This window comes from Lemur catta, chromosome 23 (assembly GCF_020740605.2).
Source record: "Lemur catta isolate mLemCat1 chromosome 23, mLemCat1.pri, whole genome shotgun sequence".
In the NCBI taxonomy this organism is placed as follows: Eukaryota; Metazoa; Chordata; class Mammalia; order Primates; family Lemuridae; genus Lemur; species Lemur catta.
Genome location: NC_059150.1, coordinates 3,238,469 through 3,257,423, shown reverse-complemented (window position 1 = coordinate 3,257,423; position 18,955 = coordinate 3,238,469). Strand labels below are relative to the sequence as shown.

Here is an 18,955-nt window from a genome sequence, read left to right as displayed (position 1 = left end):
GATGATTCCCCACCCCCGGACAGCCTGGTTCCCTCCTCCCCATCCTCCGTGAACCTTCCCTCCGTCTGTTTCCCGTGGTCCCCCTGTCCCCCAGGATGCCGGCTGGCAGGCACGTGGCTTCAGCTTGCCCTGCCACTGATCCGCTGGCACGGTGGGGGCCCACGTGGCAGGGCATAAGCCTGGAGCCAGGGGATCAAGGCTTTTGGGTCCAGAGGCCACTAGGGATGAGGGAGGGAGCAGTCAGCTGAGTGATGGGGTGACAGTGTGATAGCAGCGTGGGTGGGGAGCAAAGGGAAGTCCCCTGTGTGGAGGATTTGCTCAAGGACACCCACAGGGGACGCAGTGTAGCCCAAGCAGGATTCAGAGGAGAATCTGAGGACTGGGAAGGCGGGCCGCGTGGTCAGGCAAGGGGAGGAGGGCGAGACGGCTTGCTGTGTCTGCCGAGAAGCAGAAGAGTGTGGATCGCGGGTGGGCACGATCTGGAAGTGCCAGGGGGCCGTGGGGAGGGGCGGGCCTGGTCCGGAGGAGGCTGTTCCTTCTTCAGTCAGGCGGAACCTGAGCTGCAGGGATTCGGGGATCGAGGGGGAGTCCACTCAGCTGCCACCAGGCTTGCTCTCCTCCTCTCTTGTATTTTCATCACATCCTGAGCCCCACAATGTGCCAGCCCTGCACATGCGTGTGCGCACACACATGTGCAAGCGGACGGGTCCCCGGGCCCAGGCCTTGTGGATCTCACACTCCAGTGGGTTTCGTGGGTCATAGTCCTGCACTGCTTGACCGTAAAGCCCTTGGGGAGTGACCTTCAACAGTCCCCACTGCCCGTCACACAGCCCAGCCACCTGTTCAAGGAGAACTGCTGTTCTTGATGGAAAATTCTACCTTGCGTCCAACCTGTGGCAGTTGAAGTCCATTCCCTGTGAGGAGGGCTTGTCACCTGGCTTTGGGAACCATGGAAAAGACCCACTTTGCAGATGCCCTTCCTGAGGCCTGCAGAGCCGGCATCCCACCCACGGCAGCTCAGCCCCTTCGCAGCAGCCATTGTCACCCAGAGCATCGGTCTGAGCGGAGCTGCAGTTAAGCTCCTACCCGCTGCCTCCCAGGACCCTGCTCCCAGCCTGCCCGCCCAGACCTGGCACGCTGGCACCTGCTTTATCAGGGTTCTCAAGAGGGACAGCTGGTTTGTGTTACATGCCTGTTCCCTGCGTATCTCTTCTGGTTTTAAATAGCTTATCTGAGCAGCTGGAGGACCACATGGGCTTATATGGCGTGGGGTACATGTTCCTGTAGCCTTGTCCCTGGCACCTGCCAAAATAGCAGCCAACACCCCCCTCCCCACCGCCACCCCTCCCCTCTGCCTGTCTCCTGCTGCACATTCCTCCCCCTGCAGGGCTGGTCTCGCCAGGCCCCAGCCCACATGCCTGCTTAAAGCCCTCGCCATCCCCTGCCCTCGCCCAGTCACTGCCCAGGCCGAGCAGACGCCTCCAGGATCTGGGATCTGTCGCAGCTGCTGTTTGGAGGTAAGGCTGGGACAGGGCTCTGGGGACGGAGAGAACAGGGAGTGGAGGGGGAGAGGGGAAGGTCTCAGGTCCTGGAGCCTTTGCCCAGAGAGTCTGCCCCTGTCCACTCTGCGTGGATGCTGGCGTTGGTAAGACGTCCACAGCCCCTCCTGGGCAAGGCCACACTTCAGAGGCGGTGCTGCCAGGCTTGAGCTCCCAGGTTAGCGGAGTGGAGCGGAGAGAACACACGGTAGCATTTGGAGACGAGGGTTTGAGTCCCGAATCCGCCACTGGTGATGTATGGTGTTACCCTAAAGTCTTGGGTAAGTCACTTTGCCTCCCTGGGCCTCAGTTTGCTCATCTGCAGAGTGGACTAGGTGTTTGCTGGGCCTCTGCCTGCTGCAAACGCAGTGACGTTCCAGAGCAAGTATCTCTTACAAAGAAAAAAGATAAATACAGTGACACTCTGACCATCAGGGACTCCCTCACATTGCTTGGCCCATGCCCCTGGCTGCAGGAGAGGCACCTAAGCCTTCTCAGGCAGGTCCTTCTGGAGCCCCAGAGAGCAGAGTGAGACCGTGGCCACGTCAGCCAGAGGAGTCTCTGTGGCCAGGGCTCAGACACTGTCCCGGAAGCAGTGGGAAGACCAAGTGTGCAGAGGCCAGCAGGGACGCTGGAGCACCCCCTGACCTGACCCGTGAATTCCGTTTGACTCCCTGACCCAGCGCCAGCCGCTCCCCAGGGAAGAGCCTGAGCTGCCAACACTTGAAGGGCCGATGGGGACAGAGCCCTCTGGGAGCCTTTCGTGGGGTGTGGGCCCTGCAAGCGCGACCCTCGTCCCACCCCAGCCTGACACACCCCACAGGGACAGACCTTGCCATGTCCTGGGGGTGGCAGAGAAAGACTCCCTTGATTTCAGCTTGTCCTGGGCAGGCTGAGGGAGGGGATTGCCTGGTGCGTGAGGAATGTCCCAGCACATTCCCGGCAGCTGGGAAGCCACCAACCCGGCATTCCTCCTCTGACCCCGGTCTTACAGGGCAGGAGAGGAATCTGAGAGGATCGAGTTGCCTGCTGCCCCCTACCTTCTGCCCCCACTTCCATTCCCCTCCCCTCCCCCAGCTCTGCCAGTGGGCTGACAGCTGTAGGCTTAGGAGGATCTCTGCAGAAGGTTGGGGACGAGGACTGAGAGGTGGGGCCTGCGTTCCTCAGAAACTCAGACTGTTTCTGCAAGAGTAGGACTTGAAGCTCATCTATTTTATTGACAGGTTAACTGAAGTCCAGAGAGGTTCAGTTACTTAACCAAGGTCACACAGCAAAAGCTGAGTTTTAAACCCAGATTTTGGACCCCAGTGTCAGTATTCTTTCTGTCTTCTATTGTTTTTCTTTAGTCCCCGAGAATGATCCCTTGGCCCTGAGGGAGTTGGGCTAGAGAGCAGCCTATGGACGTAGGTGGGGCTTGGACGTGAGGACGCAGGTTTCTCCAGACAGTCTCATTCCTTGCCCTGCCAGGTCGTTGACCTTCTCCCATTCTGGAGCCCCAGTCTCAGCCCGCCCTTCCCCTTCCTCTGGCCCTGCCCTTGAGCCGCTGGCTGGGCTGTGACTCCCAGCTGCAAGCCTTCCTCCACCCTCCATTGTCTGCAGCTATTTTTAGGGGCTGGACGGTGCTCCCAGGAGCAGGGAGGGGAGTCGGAGCCGCTCTTTCCTCCTCTGAGCCCCAGCACCCGCCCAGTGGCTCTGAACTGGCGGGGGGGGGGGGGGGCAGGGCAGGAGGGGAGAGAGACAGCTGGCAGTGACCTGCCCCAGGCTGGCCACACACAATTCCTCCCAGAAACTTCTCCGTCTTCCTTGAGGTGACAGGCTCCTCCAGGGACTCAGATCACCACTTCTGGCTGCCCCGTGGGGGTTTGGGGCAAGGCTTCTCTGCCAAGCAAGGCTCCCCTCCCATCCTGGGGGTAGGGAGGCTGTTCTCAGGCTGCGGTCGTCCTGAGACCCTGGTGGAGACCCTCTGGGGTTTGAGTCTTTAGCAGAATGAGGCTGGACCCCACGTTATTGCACCCTACGTTTGACATCTCTTCTCACCCACCCACGCCGCCCTGGGGGGCGCGGGAAAGTGGCTCAGAGCTGCTGTCCAGAGCTCCAGGTGAGCAGGGCCCCTCCCTTGCTGTCCCCCACCTGCTCCAGCAGAGGGAGCGAGGGAGGCGCCCGCTCAGCCGCAGCCCTGCGCCCCACCCCAGCAGGACGCTCGCGATCAGAGCGGCTTCGGCCGGAGCTTAAGTCTCTGCCCGGGGCGGCCACTGGGGAGTGGCCGCTGCCCCGGAACCCCTCGGCCTCAAAGGGGCTGCCTTGCGGCGGAGGCTCTCCCTGGACGTCCACAGATGCCCGGGGTTGGTCTCAGCCACAGCGGTGACATGCGCAGGGAGGGGCGGAGAAGGAGCCAGCAGGACTATGTGCCGCTGGCCCCGAGCTGCGTCTGGGGACTGAAATCGGTGGCTGCAGCACCGGCAGGCCCGAGTCGGGCAGCAGGCAGGGGGCCCAGGGGAAGCAACAGAGCGGTCCCATCCGTCCCATCACTGTGTCCCTTCTCTCCCTGGCGAGCCAAGGTCAGGAAGGTGTGCAGGGCCGTCCTGTCGCACGACGGGGTGCTGTTCCCATTTCAGCCGGTGCGATGGTGCCCCTGTAGCCGGGCACTGGCATGGCCCTGGGGGGCTGGGCTGTGAGAGCCACTAGCTGGGAGCCGCCCCTGGGCCAGGCCTTCCCTGCAGCTCTGTGTCGCACCCCCCCCCCAGAAGAGCCGCGGTTTCTCGGAAAAGGGAGCCGAGGGGTAGCGCCGTTACTGACCTTGCCGAGGACACACGCAAGTGCCCGCGGGAGCCCGCGCTCAAACCGGCTCGGTCTCACACTCGAGCGCTTGCCCCTTCCCCTCCCCGCGCCCTCCCCGCGGTCACCGCTCAGCTGCTGACGCGTCCACTGGTCACTGATGTCAGCGTGAGCCTCGCAAAGAGCCCCCAGTAGCCGGGACGTGTACACGCGACCTCCACAGGACAGAGAAAGAACGGAGTGCAGGGACGCTAAAGAGCCTTGCTCAGACACCCTTAGCGAGCCACGGAAGGGGATTTGAACTCAGATTGTGTGTTCCTATCGTGCTGAAGAGAATATCTCAAAACGAGTTCCCTGGGGAAATTTCTTTAATTGGAATTTTTGTTGAGATAGTCAGAGGTTACTATGTAGTCATAAGAAACAGTACTGAGTCCCTCGACACCTTGCGCAGCGTCCCCGGTGGTAGCGTTTGCAAAACTGCAGTGCGGTATCACAGCCAGCACTGATACGGGTGTGGACATCGTCACGATCCATCCAGGATCCTACTCGGACGTCCCAGCCTTGCTGGCACCGTGCGGGCTCGCGTGTCAGTCACCACAGTCAAGGCTCTGAGCGGCTCCCGCACCGCGGGGACCCCGCATGCGCACTTCCTCACCGCCCCACCTCCCTCCCGGCCCGCGCCGACCCGACCGCGCTAATCCGGTCTCCATTCCCGCAGTCTTGCCATTTCGAGACTGTTGTGTAAATGGACTCACGCGGCATGTGACCTTTTGGACTGGCTTTTCCTCCCCATCCGCGGAACTGTGCGTCTCAACTGTCCGCCCGTGTTTACCACTGGGTGGCCCTCCAGGCCACCGATGTGCCGCGGTTGGTTTGACCACGGCCCGGGGGGGGGGGCTGCGCAGCGATTAGCAGACCCTGCGGGTGGAGTGGGCGGATGGGGAGGGGGGGGACACTTTGCAAACATTGTTTTGAGAGTCACAAGTGGGACTTCGGCGTCCAGGCAGCACGCCTGGTCAGGGACAAGGACTGGAGTGGACATCCGTGGGTGGCCTGGGTGCAATGCGGGTGTCAGGGTCCCTCTGGCAGGGGAGCAAGCAGGCAGCTCGTCAGGGGCGGGCCCTCCACCCCGCCGCTCCGACCTCGCTGCAGCTGGGCGCCAGGGCTCCCCGAAGGCGGCGTCCCTCCCCGCCGCGCTGACATTTTTCTCTTTCCGGAGGGAGAGCAGAGGCCATGTCGGACGCGGAAGAGGTGGTGGAGGAGTACGAGGAGGAGTGAGTATTGGGAGCACCTGTCTGAGCGCTGGCCCCTGCCCACCCGCCCCACCCGGTCCAGGAGGCACCTGCCGCCCTGGGATCCCAGCAGAGGTGGCTGTGCCTGCTTTCGGGACCCCAGGAGAGACACACCACCTTCCCCGGTTCCTGTACCTCTGGGGGTGGATCCCCAGCAGACCACGGGCTGGGGGCCTTTGGGAAGTGCAGGGGCACAGCTCCAGGGAGGACAGGGCCCTCCCCAGCCGGGGACTGGCCACTAGCAGAGGGGTTGAGAAGCTGGGTCCCCTGAAACAGATCCAGAAGCTTCAGTGACTCTCCGGAGGCCACAGAGCTGGTCGTGCCCCACGAACCCGGCTCAGAACTCTGCATTCACTGCGTCTTGCTTCTCCACCCTCCCCTGACAGCCCCCGTCCACAGTCCTGTCCTGGAGAGAAGCCAGGGGGTGGGGGACACAATCAAATAACTGTCTACTTGAGGCGGGCGGCGGTCACCAGGGAGGACACAGAGGACAGGCTCGGCCCCTGCCCTCATGGAGCTTATGTCCTGTTGGGATGTTAGGACATAAAGTGTCAGCAGGAATCAGCAAGCAGGCCCGGCATGCAGGGAGGGCTGCGGGCAGTGCCGGGGCTCTGAGGACAGGGCCGTGGGGGCTGGAACAGTCGGAGGAAGGCTGGGCGGAGGAGACAGGTCTCACCTGTGTAGAATTTGGAGAGAGAAGAGACTTAGGGGAGGGAAGGGCTTTCTAGAAAGGGGCACAGCCTAGGAAAAGCTGGGCACATCTCAGGGGCGAGAGAAGAGTAATCGTGCAGACGCCGAGGAGACCAAGCCGGGGCAGGGGCTTGCTGGGGACGCAGGAGGTGGCACTGGACGAGAAGGGCGGGCAGGTTAGGGGTGCCACTGCAGGGCGGGCAAGGTGTGGACCCCGTTAGGCAATGAGGGACATATAAACAGTGGTCACGTTTGGGGAAAGGCCAGCATGCGTGTGCGTGTGTGTGTGTGTGTGTGTGTGTGTGTGCACACGCATGTACTCGGGAACCACTGACAGCGTCTTCTGTTGCTCTCAGGGAGCAGGAAGGTAAGCGGGAGCATGTGCACTCGTTGGGATCAAGGACAGCCTGGCTTGACAGTGACCCCCTCTCCTCTCCTCCCTCGCTGCCCCCGCCTTCTCGTCCAAGCAGAGGAAGCTGTGGGAGGTATGTACCTCGGGCCCGTGGAGGCCAGAAAGGGGCACCTCAGGAATCCAGTGTTCCTGGGGGCCCTGGAGAAACAGACTGTCCCTGTCACTCGCTCTCAGCAGAGGAACATTCCCAGCCCCTGTGGCTCCTGGATGGGGCTCAGTTTTCTGCCTTGGCTGCTCAGGTCTTGAGGCAAAAGGCTTCAACCTATCTCTTCCATCTGCCATTTTCTTTACATAGAATCACCACTTTCCCCAATTAATTATTTTTGCTTTTTTTTCCCAATTTTTTAATCGTGGAAAATTTAAAATGCATATAAAGGACTCCCCCATGTACCCATCCCCTGGCTTCAACAATCGTGGCTCAGGGCCAAGCTCCTTCCATCCCTGCATGTCCCCCCAGGAGTTTGGGGCGGACACCCCGGACCATCCCCAGACAGCACGTCACTTCACACCGTGATGTTTCAGTCTGTATCTCTAAAAGATACACTGTTTATAAAAGCATGACCACAATACCATTATCCACCTGTGAACGGACAGTGCTCCGGTATCTAAGACGTGTTGGATAGGCATGAAAATTTATTGTTGTTGTTACCTGGCAAAGGCCCATCTTGCTGTCTCTGCTCTTTGATCTGGTAACACACTGCTGTCCTTGGCTTTGGGTCCCAAGTCTCACTGAAAGAACACCCCACCCTCCCTTCCTCCTAAGGGCTGGACACATGCAGACAGGTAGGAGGCCTTGCTGCGGTCCACCCCCACTGCCAGGTGGCCCAGAATGGCCCTCAGGTGGCTCACGCATCTGCACCGGGCAGTTTGGACCCTGCCCCTTAGTGGCTCAGGTATCCCTTCAGCATGTGGCACGTGGAGAAGGGTCTCCGTGAAGATCTGGGGGGAGAGCCAGAGTGGCCCCTCCCCTGTTTCCCATGCCTTCTAGGGAAGAGGGGGACCCTCCTGCACATTTAGGGCTATTCTGGGGGTCTCTGGCCAAAGAGGAGACAGGAGAGAAATTCACAGCACAAATTGAAAGGGACCATAAGAGCCATTTTTGGTTTTAGAGGAATACCAAATATTTCAGAAGTTGTCTGAAATATTTTTTGAATCAAAAATCTAGATGGCTCTGGCTTCTGCTGTGTTCCCTGCACAGACTCGTGATGTGGTGGGGATTATTTTGCTTTGGAGGATTTTTGACTTTGTTACATCAGGTTCTGGGTGGTGGAGTTTGAGACAGACCTCTGGATTTGGGACCAAGTCTGTCTGCTCCACACAGTAGGATTTATTCCCCTCTGTGCTGGTGGTCTGAGCTCCACGTAGCATCCGCCTTGCTTGCCATAACGGGACTAGACCCCCTCCCCACACTGCTAAGGACCTGGCGTAAGTGACCAAGAGAGGGCAAAGTCTAGATGGATGTCGGCTAAGCAGACAGGACAGACGGTTCAAGCACCTCTTCTTCCAGGAGAGGAATTGCTCCAATGACTGTAACCTCCTCTTGGGGCAGATATGTGCATCTAGAACGGCTGTTGTGGATGCAGCCTGTGTCCTTAGGGTCATCTGTGTCCTTACGGCCATCACGCTGGGCCTCCCCTTAGACGGGGCAGCCTCTTTCCCACAGGCTGGCAATCTCCCCTGCGCCAGGCTCTCCAGCGGGGCTGTCCAAGTGTGAGTCCTGGAGACTGGACACGGTTTGCAGATATCCAAGAGGCTCATTCAGGGCAGGAACGTGGGAGAAGTTGGCTGGGAGTGGACTGCTCCCCACTCTCTGCTGCTTGGGGGGGCTCTGTCTCAGTCAGAGGGAAGCCCAGGCTCTGCCGTCTGGAGGCAGGGCCAGTTACCTCTCCCGTGCCGGGCACCTGCTGGGCGCACTGTGCATGAGAGGTCATCCGATCCGCACAACAGCTGAGCAGTGAATGCAATTACGCCCACGCTACCGCAACGCACCTGAGGCTCCGGGAAGCTGCGGAGAGCAGAGCTGCCCTCGCTGCTAGACAGCGGTGGGATTGGGGCGCAGCCCCGCGCCAGGGCCCACACTCCTAAACCCTGCGCTGGCTGCTGCTCCCGCCCGGCCCTGTGCTCCAGACTAACCTGTCGCTGTCGCGCTTCTCCCCTGTGCTGCTGCTGCCCCCCGAACCTCAGAAGAGGAAGACTGGAGAGAGGACGAGGACGGTAGTACAGCTTTTCCTTCTGTCGTGCTTTCTACTCCCTGCTGTCCTGAGAGCTGCCTGCTGGCCGAGGGGCTGTTCTGGGGGAGGGCGGCGGGGGGAGGGCAGTGTGCAGCGGGTCAGCCTCTGGGACCGCAGTTCTGCACTTCTCACCACGCCTCTCCTTCAGGGCCACCAGCTCCTCCTCCTGGTTCCTGATCCTTCCCCCGGGGCTGGGTGGTGGGAGGGACCCCGGCTGGCTGGTCTCCTACCCTGCGCCAAATGTGGCCGCAGAGGGGACGAGTGTCTAGGATGGGCAGCCCCACCCCGCCCCCGCTGCACGTTCCAGTGCCCCGTGCAGGACCCTCCCGTGCGGGACCCTCCCTGCGAGCAGGACAGCGCCCAGGCAGGGTGGCCAGGGGCTGGGGGCCCAGGGACAGAGTCATCCGAGGAGCAGACTGGAATAGCCAGGGCAGAAAGGCCAGGACGTCAGCCTTTAGATGTGCCCTGCTGCGGGTGGGGACCAGACGTGTCCCCGGAGCCAGGGACAGGACCAGGGCAAGGGAGACAGATCAGGCCTTAATTTTAGAACCGTCTTTCCCGCAGTGATGTCTCGAGATGCAGCAGGCGGCAGGGGGAGGCGCGAGCTCCCCACCCTCGGGGATGTAGCACGGCCGCTGGGTGAGGGGGGTGTCTGGTACAGAGAAGTGAGACATCAGATGGGGTGGGGACAGGCGTGATCGAGGTGGCCTGAAGGTGGGCTCCACAACTGGCCCACTCTGTGTTCTCCTGCCTCCTGGAAGGATCTTATTTGAGGTAAGGCTCCCAGGAGGGTCAAAGAAGAGGCATCTCCAGGCCTCAGAGAGGACTCGGACCTAGGCAAGGGGGCAGGGAGGACGGGGCAGAGAGCAGGGAGCCGACTTTCCCTCGATGGCCTCTCCCTCCCGCCCCGATCCTTTCTCTCCCCCTCTGCCAAGGGGCCCAGTGTCAGTCGGCACCACCAGACACTTCCTGCAGGCAGAGCCCGGGCCAGGTCACCCGTCTGCCTGGTCTGTCTGTCTGTCTGTCTACTCCAGGTGCCTGACTGGGGTGGGGTCCACGTCCCGCCAAGCAAATGGCTGAAAGTAGAAAAATCCTGCCAACTTTCCGGATAGTGCAAATGTCCAAATATTGGGCATCTCATCCGCCCACACAGGCTCGCTGCTTTGGCTTCTTGTAGATATGGATGAAGGGTCCCTGGACTTGGAGAGTCACTGGGTTCAGGACAGGAGCTTCCCTGACCCCTCACCTTAAGCATGGCATGTCCTGTGGTGCCAGACACCGGGTGGAACTTCTGGGCTGGGAAGCTGGGGGATGGGGTGGGTCATACACCAGGGAGGTCTCGGGGACCTGAGGCACTAAGTCGGGCAGAGGGGGCCAGCAGGCGGACAGACTAGACCAAGAACGGAGCAGCCCTGGCATTTACATCAGTCACCCTGAAACTCATCTGGACCTAGGTGTCCTTGACCCCCGCCAGCCCTCCCTGCCTGCTCTCTGTTCTGCCCGATGGCCCGAGTGGGGGCCTGGTTGCTCACTGTGTTTGGCTCACCCCTCCAGAGCAGGGGGAGGCAGAGGAAGAGGAGGCCGACGGCAGGGCCGAGGCTGAGGCTGAGACTGAGGAGACCCAGGCAGAAGGTAGGGCTCTGGGGTGAGGGTGCAGGGGCTTGGAGGGTGGTGCGAGACCCCAGAGCCATTCCCATGGCAGTAAGAAATGCACTTGGAGCATGCTCTCCCGGCTGTGTGTCTGCTCCTCCTGTCTGGGCCGGGATCCAACCATCCATTGTCCAATCGACAAACATTGATTAAGCGCTTCTTTCATGTCAGGCAGAGTCTTGGGCCAGGTGCACACGGTGTGCGAATAGACAGCTCCCTGACCCCCTAAACCAGCAAGGTGCACCTTGGTTAGGACCTGTCTCTGGGGCAGGCTCTTGGTGGGGGGACTTGAGCCCCGAACAAGGACCTTTACTGATTTCCTCTTGTTTTGTTTAGAAGATGAACAAGAAGAGGAAGCCAAAGAGGCTGAAGGTAAGGACTGTGGGACATCAGGAGCGAGGTTCCGGGTGGCAGGGGAGCCCTGCACAGCAGCACGGGGGGGAGCATGCCCACGGGCTCCTCCTAGGGAGGCAGGAAAAGGGGGCTTGGTGGAGGAGGGGACAGAACTTGGTGGCACTTGCAGCGTTTTAGATGTTGAGCTCTAAGCCTTTGTTGCTCCTCATCCCAGAGAGGCTGCCTTGGTGGCACCCGGTGGGAGAGGGGACCAATGTCCAGCCCCCTGGTCTGGGCAGCGCAAGGGGACCCCGAAGTCACAGCCACACATAAAGCCCCTGGAGCTCAGGTGAAATCACTCGTAGGGTGCAGTGTCCCAGTGCACAGATGGTCCATGTCGTGGGTCACTGCTGTTGTCATCGTCACGCTGCAGGCTTTCCCAGGGTTCCGTGAGGTTGAGTCACACCTGCAGAGGGAAGGGGGCAGTCAGCTGGGTTTTGGAATCATGCCCATCAGCTTTCTGGCCCTGTGACCACCAAGAAGTCCAGGGAGAAACACAGGAAGCAAAGACCCGGGAGGGGATTCCAGGGCCAAGACCCCCGGGGACCCCTCTTCACTGTGAGGCCCAAGAGAAGCAAAGCTGCTTTTCCCAGAGCCAGTGACTGAGAGAAGGCTTTGAAGTGCCACACGGAGTGTGTGTGTGCCCTGCAGGACTCAGCTGTCGCCTGAGACATGCCCCTGGGGGCCGCTGTGGGAGGGGCGGGGGGGGGGAGGCGGTTTGCAACTCTGCTGTCCTAATTCCTGTTGATGCTCCTGAATCAGGACCTCCAGGGCTGGAAGGAGCCGCTGGGTGGAGGGGAAAGAGAGGCCACAGGTGCCCAGGCAGCAGGGGCGGAGCTGGGACCCAATCTGGGCCCCCTGACCGGTGGCTGTGTGCTTCTCTCCCCAGATGGCCCAGTGGAGGAGTCCAAACCCAAGCCCAGGTGAGCGGACGCACCTGCGGCAAAGCCCTGGCCCAGAGGGCCCGTGAGGAGGACGGTGATGGGACAGGAGTGCCGCGTGGCACAGTGGGCACAGGAGGGGTGTGGAGGGCACCGACCGCCCCGTGCGGTTGTTCGAGTGTGCACTGCACAAGGGTTTCTGCCCTGGGCAGACTCACTCTCCCGTCCCACAGGGTGCCCAGAACACCTTCCTCCATGGCAGAGGTGGCACCTGGGGAGAAAGGGAAGCAAATTTTGGGGAGCCGAGCAATGAAACCATTGCACCTAGATGTGGCAGCTTCAGAGAGCTGAAAAGGGACAGGGCAGGGCAGCTTGGTGCCACTCCTGAAACACACCTGGAGGCTGCGGGTGTTAGGTGGGTGGGGGCAGGGAGCGTTTCCCTTGACGACGCTGAGCTGCCAGCAGAGGGTCCCTTCAGCGGGACCTGACACCAGCCCCCCAAAAGACAACCCCAGTTCCCTTGCCTGGCTACTGCCTTTCCCGCTCAGTCAGCTGCACGCATTGCTGAGGGCAGACAGGAAACTGGGGACCACAGGCACCAGGGCCTGGTGTCACATGCTAGGTGTGCATTGGGGCTGGGGCAGGAAACCACAGGACTCCTGGGTTCATGGCGAGATTCTGCAGCGTCAGCCACAGCGATCTGGAGTCAGACGAGCGTGCCACCTTGTCACAGCTTCTCCACCTCCCAGTTCTGTGGCCTCAGTTTTCTTAAACGAGACCAAAATGGCGCCTCCTTCACGGGCTGTCGTGAGCATAGATGAAATGACGTACGTGGAAGAGCCTTGCGTGTTCCCAGGTGCTGAGTGAGGCTGGGGACGACTGTTGTTGACGTCATTGTGAGTGTCACTGTGTGGCTGGCCGGGGCCGTGGCACAGGATTCTGCAGGAAGGAGAAGGCCCTGTCTGTCCCAGGCACCCACAGCCCCTGGCGTCTGGAGGGAGCCATGCTCACCAACCCTGCTCCTCTCTCCGACAGGCCGTTCATGCCCAACTTGGTGCCACCCAAGATCCCCGACGGAGAAAGAGTGGACTTCGATGTGAGTGGTGGTCCCGAGGCCCCCAGGGAGAGGGAGACCTAGGACTGGGGCAGGGCGCGGGCGGGACGGTGTTTGGCACAGACCAGGCTCGGTGCCAGCCCTCAAGCGTGGTCCTGGGTTCAGGCCACGGTTGCCCCTTCGCTGGCTTTTGCACTGCCCGCCCGCCGCTCCCCTGAGCCCCGGTGGTCCGCACGCAGGACATCCACCGCAAGCGCATGGAGAAGGACCTGAACGAGCTGCAGACGCTGATCGAGGCGCACTTTGAGAACAGGAAGAAGGAGGAGGAGGAGCTCGTGTCTCTCAAAGACAGGATCGTGGGTGTCCAGCCTCCCCACCCGATGCCCCCTGAGGCACTGGGCTCCCAAGTCATACGGGGCAGTCTCTCCATGAGTGGTGTCCTGGGGTCATCTGCCCGTGCCCTGGTGGGGCTGTCCTTACCTGGCGCTCTCCTGCGGGGCCCGCCTGTCAGGAGCTGTCTCCCCCTGCGTCCTCAGAGCTGGCCCAGAGTGGAAGCCCTTGGCGGCCGGGCACCACTGCCCTGAGACTGCGGGAGGGTCCCCCGGTGGGTTCTCTTGCCACCCCGTGTGGGTCCCTGCACCTCTGGCACCACCTCCTCCCGGGCACACCTGGGCAGGCTCCCCTCTTCCCTAGGAGCGCCGGCGGGCGGAGCGTGCGGAGCAGCAGCGCATCCGGAGCGAGCGGGAGAGGGAGCGGCAGAACCGCCTGGCCGTGAGTGCCCTCCGCCCCGGCCCACGGAGCCCCCACACTCCCAGCTCCCGCCGGGCCCCAGGCCCCTCTCTGTTCCTAGACACCGAGTCAGCCAGGGGACGCCAGGCACCTGGTAAGCGCCGGGCATTGTCTTGGCTCTGACCGTCTGCCAGCCAGCAAGACAGATGCCTGGGTCCTCATGAACTTGACATTCATCCCCCCCCAGCCCCCCAGTGCAGGCCCCGCAGGGACTGAGGCTCTGGAGCCTCTTCCCGTGCAGCTGCTGAAGGTCCTTCCAGAGTCACAGGCCTTTGCGGGCAGCTCCCAGCCCGAGGGGACGACGGGACCTCACTCGGGAATCAGGACTCGTTCATTTACTCGTTTTTCATCCACTCGACAGACCCCTGGGTGCCAGGGCTGACTGCGCGTGTGCACTGTCCTCAGAGGGCCCCTCGCCCAGCGGGGAGGAACTGAGCTCACCCACCAAGTCCACCAGCTGCAGCTCAGGAGATCAGGGTTTCCCACCTGCCACCCCTAATTTGCTCTCTTCCTGCTCCCCAAAACTCAGGAAGAGAGGGCCCGGCGAGAGGAGGAGGAGAACAGGAGGAAGGCTGAGGATGAGGCCCGGAAGAAGAAGGCTTTGTCCAACATGATGCATTTTGGAGGCTACATCCAGAAGGTAAGTGGCAAGTGCCAGGGGTCACCAGGACGTCCTGGTGGGTCCATGAGGAGTGAGGTGTCGGCTGCAGCGGGCAGACTGCAGGGTGGGTCCCAGGACGACATCCCCAGCTGCTGTGGGTGGGAGACAGGCCTCCCACACCTGCTCCCTGGGAGGAGGGGCCTGCCGGGGTAGGGCTGCAGGCAGAGCCCAGAGGACCAATGGTGCTCCCCACCCCTGGCTGCAGTAGTGCTCAGGGGTCCCCAAGGGGCCCGGGTGCAGCTGGAAGGGCCCTATGCCTGGAGCCAGAGCTCTGGTTGGAGACCCAGCTCCGCCACATGCAGCTCTGTGGCCTTATATAAGCTCTGAGCCTCAGTTTCCTCATATGGGACTAATACTGTCCGCCCTGCTGCTCTGGGAATATCCAATGAGCCAACGTGGAAAGTGCCCCGGCTACGCAGGTGTTTGTTCCTGGGCCCCTACTCTCAGTCCCTAACTGCTGTGCCCCACTCCTCCTAGACACTCCTTTCTTGAGGGAGGCCGGGGCGTGTAAAACTGATTTTCTCTACACAGTGAAGGAGTCAGAACATCTGCTTAGATTTTCAAAGTCTGCAGCTCAGGCTAGTTACATCTGTGTCTAGCTTAAAAAAAAAAAAAAAAAAAAGGAAAAAAGAACTAGGCTAGCCACTCTCCCTGTGCCCCCACGGTGACCAACCAGCCTGCCTTTGGTGCCCCGCTATCAAAATGGCCCCTGCCCCGCCCCAGACTCACGTCCTAGCAGCCCAGGCTGCCTCCCGTGCGTGTCTGAGCCATCTTCCCCCCGTGTCTCTCCCCCGTCTCCTGCGTGCGCCCCGCATTCTCTGTCTCTGTGCCGTCTCCTCTTCCTCTCTGGGCCTGTCTCTCTCGTGATTGCCGGGCTTAGCAAGCCCAGGTGGGTACCAGCGTCTCAAACCTCCTTCCTCCCCGTAGTTTTGGGGAGCTCCCTGGGAGGGGGGTGCCTTGCCGGGTGGGGGGAGGACACCAGAGAGAGGAGGAAGAGGTGGGCTGTGCAAAGGAAGAAGCAGCTGTAGTGACCCTTCTGGCCCCTGCCTCAGTTTCCCCAGGGAATCCAGGCAGCCAATAGTGTGGGGTGTTGCAGGAACAAAGGGATAAGAACCTGGTCACCCTGCAGGCCCCGCCCCACCCCCCAGGGCATTTTGGGAGGGTCGGGGGACCGGGCGGGGCTGTCTAGCCAATGCTCCCGCTTGCCACCCCCTTCAGACGGAGCGGAAGAGTGGGAAGAGGCAGACCGAGCGGGAGAAGAAGAAGAAGATTCTGGCCGAGAGGAGGAAGGTGCTGGCCATTGACCACCTGAATGAAGATCAGCTGAGGTGGGGGCTGCAGGTGGTCCTGGGCTCCTGCCAGGGGCTCGGGAAGGGTGGGGCAGGGCACTTCTCACTGCCGGCCACCAGAGGGCGCTACTGCCCCACGTAGGTTCCCAAGGCCAGTTTGCAGGGACGGGGTTGGGCGGCCCGCAGATGAGACCAGCCCGGTCTGGGCTTCGCTGATGAGCGAAGGGAGCTGAGCGACGCCAGCGGGCCTCTCCCCCTGCTCCTTGTTCTCAGAACTTTGCCCCGGCAGCCCCTGGGGGCCATTCCTGAGCCCCAGGCGGGGCGGACTGGGGCATCCTCTGCAGGCCTGGAGGTGGGAGGGAGGGCTGGGCCCCTGGGGGCAGGGAGGAGGCCCTTATGCATTGCCCCTCACCCCCATTCCCACCTGGCCCGGCAGGGAGAAGGCCAAGGAACTGTGGCAGAGCATCTATGACCTGGAAGCCGAGAAGTTCGACCTGCAGGAGAAGTTCAAGCAGCAGAAATACGAAGTGAGCTGGCGCGCTGTGCCCCGTCCCATGGCCCCGTGTGACTGGGTCGTGCCACGGCTGCTGGCCAGGCCCCTTTTGCTCTTCCCCACCAAGCCTGTCCCCACCCCACACCTGCCCCGGTGCCTGGCCTCCAGCACTCCTGCTGCCTGCCACACTGGCTGTTGCTCTCGGGGGTGTCTGGGAGCTTGCTGGGGTTGAGCAGGGGCACTTTCCACAGGGCTGGTGTGACGGTTACAGTGATGATAATAATGACATTATTGTAACAGTGTTCCAAGCACTGTGCTGAGCACTTGTGTTACTGTGTCCTCCCAGCAATCCTGTGGGCTAATGTTTGGGTCAGTGCTCAGAGCCCGGCACCCACGAAACGCTCAACAGCTGTTAGCTATTGTCACGGCCTTTCTGGGCCCGCACCTTCCACTATCCCCTCTCCCCACACTTCCCTCTGCACCGGCTGGCGGGACACAGATTTGCCAACTTACGGGGCAGCCCCGTGCAGGTGGGGTGCGTGGGGATGGTGGCCCCTGGGCAGGAGTGCCTGGAAGAGGGTTTCGGGCTGGGCTGGGCTTCTGGGGGGCTCCCCGAGGCTCTGCCCATGACCCGGCCTCCAGCCTGCACCCGGCTCTCAGAAGACCCTCCTTAGGGGACCCTCACCCTGAACCTGTCATGGGACCTGGGCCCCTCCTGACCCTGAAGTATTCCAACCCTCGTAGTGTTGTGGTCCCTCCTCCTCTTCCGCCTTCCCCCGCCCCCTCCCCTCCTTTCCCTCCTCTCTCCCCTTCTCTCCTCCTCCTCCTCCCTCCTCCCCCACGGCTGTGCAGAGCCCCCTTCTCCCCCGCCAGCCCCCACCTCCCAGGCCCTGAGCTCAGTGAGCTCCAGCGTTACTCTTTGTCCCACATTTCTTGCAGATCAATGTTCTCCGAAACAGGATCAATGACAACCAGAAAGTGTGAGTATCAGAGGTCACCCTCTCCCTGCTGCCCTGCCTGCTCCTTCCCCACTGCCAGCCATCCCGCTGCGCCTTGGAGGGCTCTGGATGCCCAGCCCTCCTTCCTGTCCTCCAGCCACGGGCTTCCTTCTTGGGCCTGCGTGGCCTCTGCTCTTCCCCCAGCCACTGAGGCAGCTGCAGTCTGTTCCTCTCCCTTCGGCACCCCCAGCCTGGCTCTCACCGCCGTGGGGACCTGCTACCCTGCCTGCATCCCCATCTCACTGGGTCCCACTTCCCCTGCAGCTCCAAGACCCGCGGGAAGGCCAAAGTTACTGGGCGCTGGAAGTAGAGGCCGAGCCTCCCCCACCCAAGATCTGCTCCTTGCTGTGTGTCCCCAGCTCTGGGCCCCTCCTGGGCACCTGGGCGTCTCCTGTCTGGGAATGGGCCCAGCCAGGAGCCAACACTCCTCCCTGCCCACCACCACCCGCCGCCAGTAATAAAACCTGTCACTCGCTGACTGGTGTTTCTGTCCCTTCCCCTGGTCTCCCGGGTGGGGTGAATCCACTTCTCCTGGCGGGGGTGCTCTGCGGTGCTGTCCTGTGAGGCCATCCAGGGCCACACTCTGTTGGTCGCATCTGTTCCCACAGGCGCCGCCCTGTGCTCACGGGAACGGCATGGAGCTCTGTGCCCTGCGCCGTGTGCCAGGCACTGGCGGGGACGCTGGCGCCAGGAGATGAACAGGACGTGGTCCTGTGGCGACTGGGAGGGGCTTAGCCCGCAGTCTTGGTTTCGTTTCTTACTCAATCTTTCATTCATTCACACATATCTCCTGAGTGCCAGCTGCATGCCAGGCACCGTGCTGGGCACGGGGATGCTGTGGTTTAGGCAGGCGCACCCCTCGTGGGGCTCACCAGGCTCAGGGGCAGCAGCGGGAGGTGCCAGCTCTGTGAGATACCAGGGGAGGCACGTGCACCGCACCTGGCCTTGGCAGGCAGGAGGGCACCGTGACCCACCGCACCCGCCGTCCCTGCACGCTCCCAGGCCCACCCTCTGCGGCACTCTCGGTTCCCATCTCACCTCATGGCGAGACTTGGATCCATGACCCCTTCTATCCTGTGTGTGCCCATGTTCGGGGGAAATGACCTTGAGGCTCTGCCCGGCCTGGGGGCAGAGAGGTCGAGACCCTTCCCCGTCCTGCTGCCAGATCTGCTCTCCGGACAGCTCGTGTCCTGCGCAGAGCTCACTCCGTCTGTCTGCTGGGGGTGGGACGCTCGAGGGACTGTGGCTGCTCCAACTGCCTGGGCACCCAGCTCTCCCGTGGGAGACCCCGCACCCTGAACCCAGAGTCTCACTGTCTCCCATCAGGTTCTGGCTCTGCCACGTCCCAGCTGTGGGACTTTGGGCAAATTACCTGTCTGTGCCTGAGGTCCCCTATCTTTAGAGAGATTGTCATGAAGGTTCAATGAAGTAAGTGCGTAGTGATCAACGCAGGGCTCAGTGTGTGGAGTCAGTGTCAGCCGCTGTCACTGCTTTGCTGACTATGACATGTCATCAGCCCTTCCCAAGGGCTCAGGTCTGGGGAAGCCGGGTCACCAATGCCAAGTCTGGCCATCCCTCCTTGTGTGGGGGGTCATGGAGCCTCAGAGGCCTCTCTTTCCCTGTGGGTCCCAGGGCGTGGCCTTCTCCGTGACCAGACAGAGAGCTGGGGGCTGGGGGCAGGTGGGAGCTGCTGCTGGGACTGTCCCTCCTGGCAGCTGGCCCGGCTCTGTGCCACTGTCTGGATGGAGGTGGCAGAACCTGCTTCCAGGCCTGGCCCCACCCCCCACTCTGCAGCCTGGTTCCTGGAAA

The 18,955-nt window shown here is 61.7% G+C and overlaps 1 protein-coding gene across 12 annotated transcripts; it reads left to right on the top strand.

Moving 5' to 3' along the window:
• Positions 1–1,435: 1,435 nt before the first annotated feature.
• On the top strand, positions 1,436–17,624 carry TNNT2 (troponin T2, cardiac type). Of its 12 annotated transcripts, none has more exons than XM_045536195.1 (17): positions 1,436–1,517; positions 5,533–5,587; positions 6,652–6,662; positions 6,766–6,780; positions 8,892–8,921; positions 10,493–10,570; positions 10,928–10,960; positions 11,871–11,904; positions 12,898–12,958; positions 13,156–13,272; positions 13,610–13,687; positions 14,235–14,345; positions 15,247–15,255; positions 15,585–15,694; positions 16,092–16,182; positions 17,088–17,128; positions 17,411–17,624. In XM_045536195.1, the coding sequence occupies exons 2-17, from the start codon at positions 5,547–5,549 to the stop codon at positions 17,454–17,456; spliced, it is 906 nt and encodes a 301-aa protein (XP_045392151.1). In that variant the 5' UTR covers positions 1,436–1,517; positions 5,533–5,546; the 3' UTR covers positions 17,457–17,624. The 12 variants fall into 12 exon arrangements, with proteins under 12 accessions (XP_045392151.1, XP_045392149.1, XP_045392153.1 ...); XM_045536193.1 differs by having other exon boundaries at positions 10,925–10,960; XM_045536194.1 differs by having other exon boundaries at positions 1,462–1,517; positions 5,542–5,587; positions 10,925–10,960.
• The last annotated feature ends 1,331 nt before the right edge of the window (positions 17,625–18,955 follow it).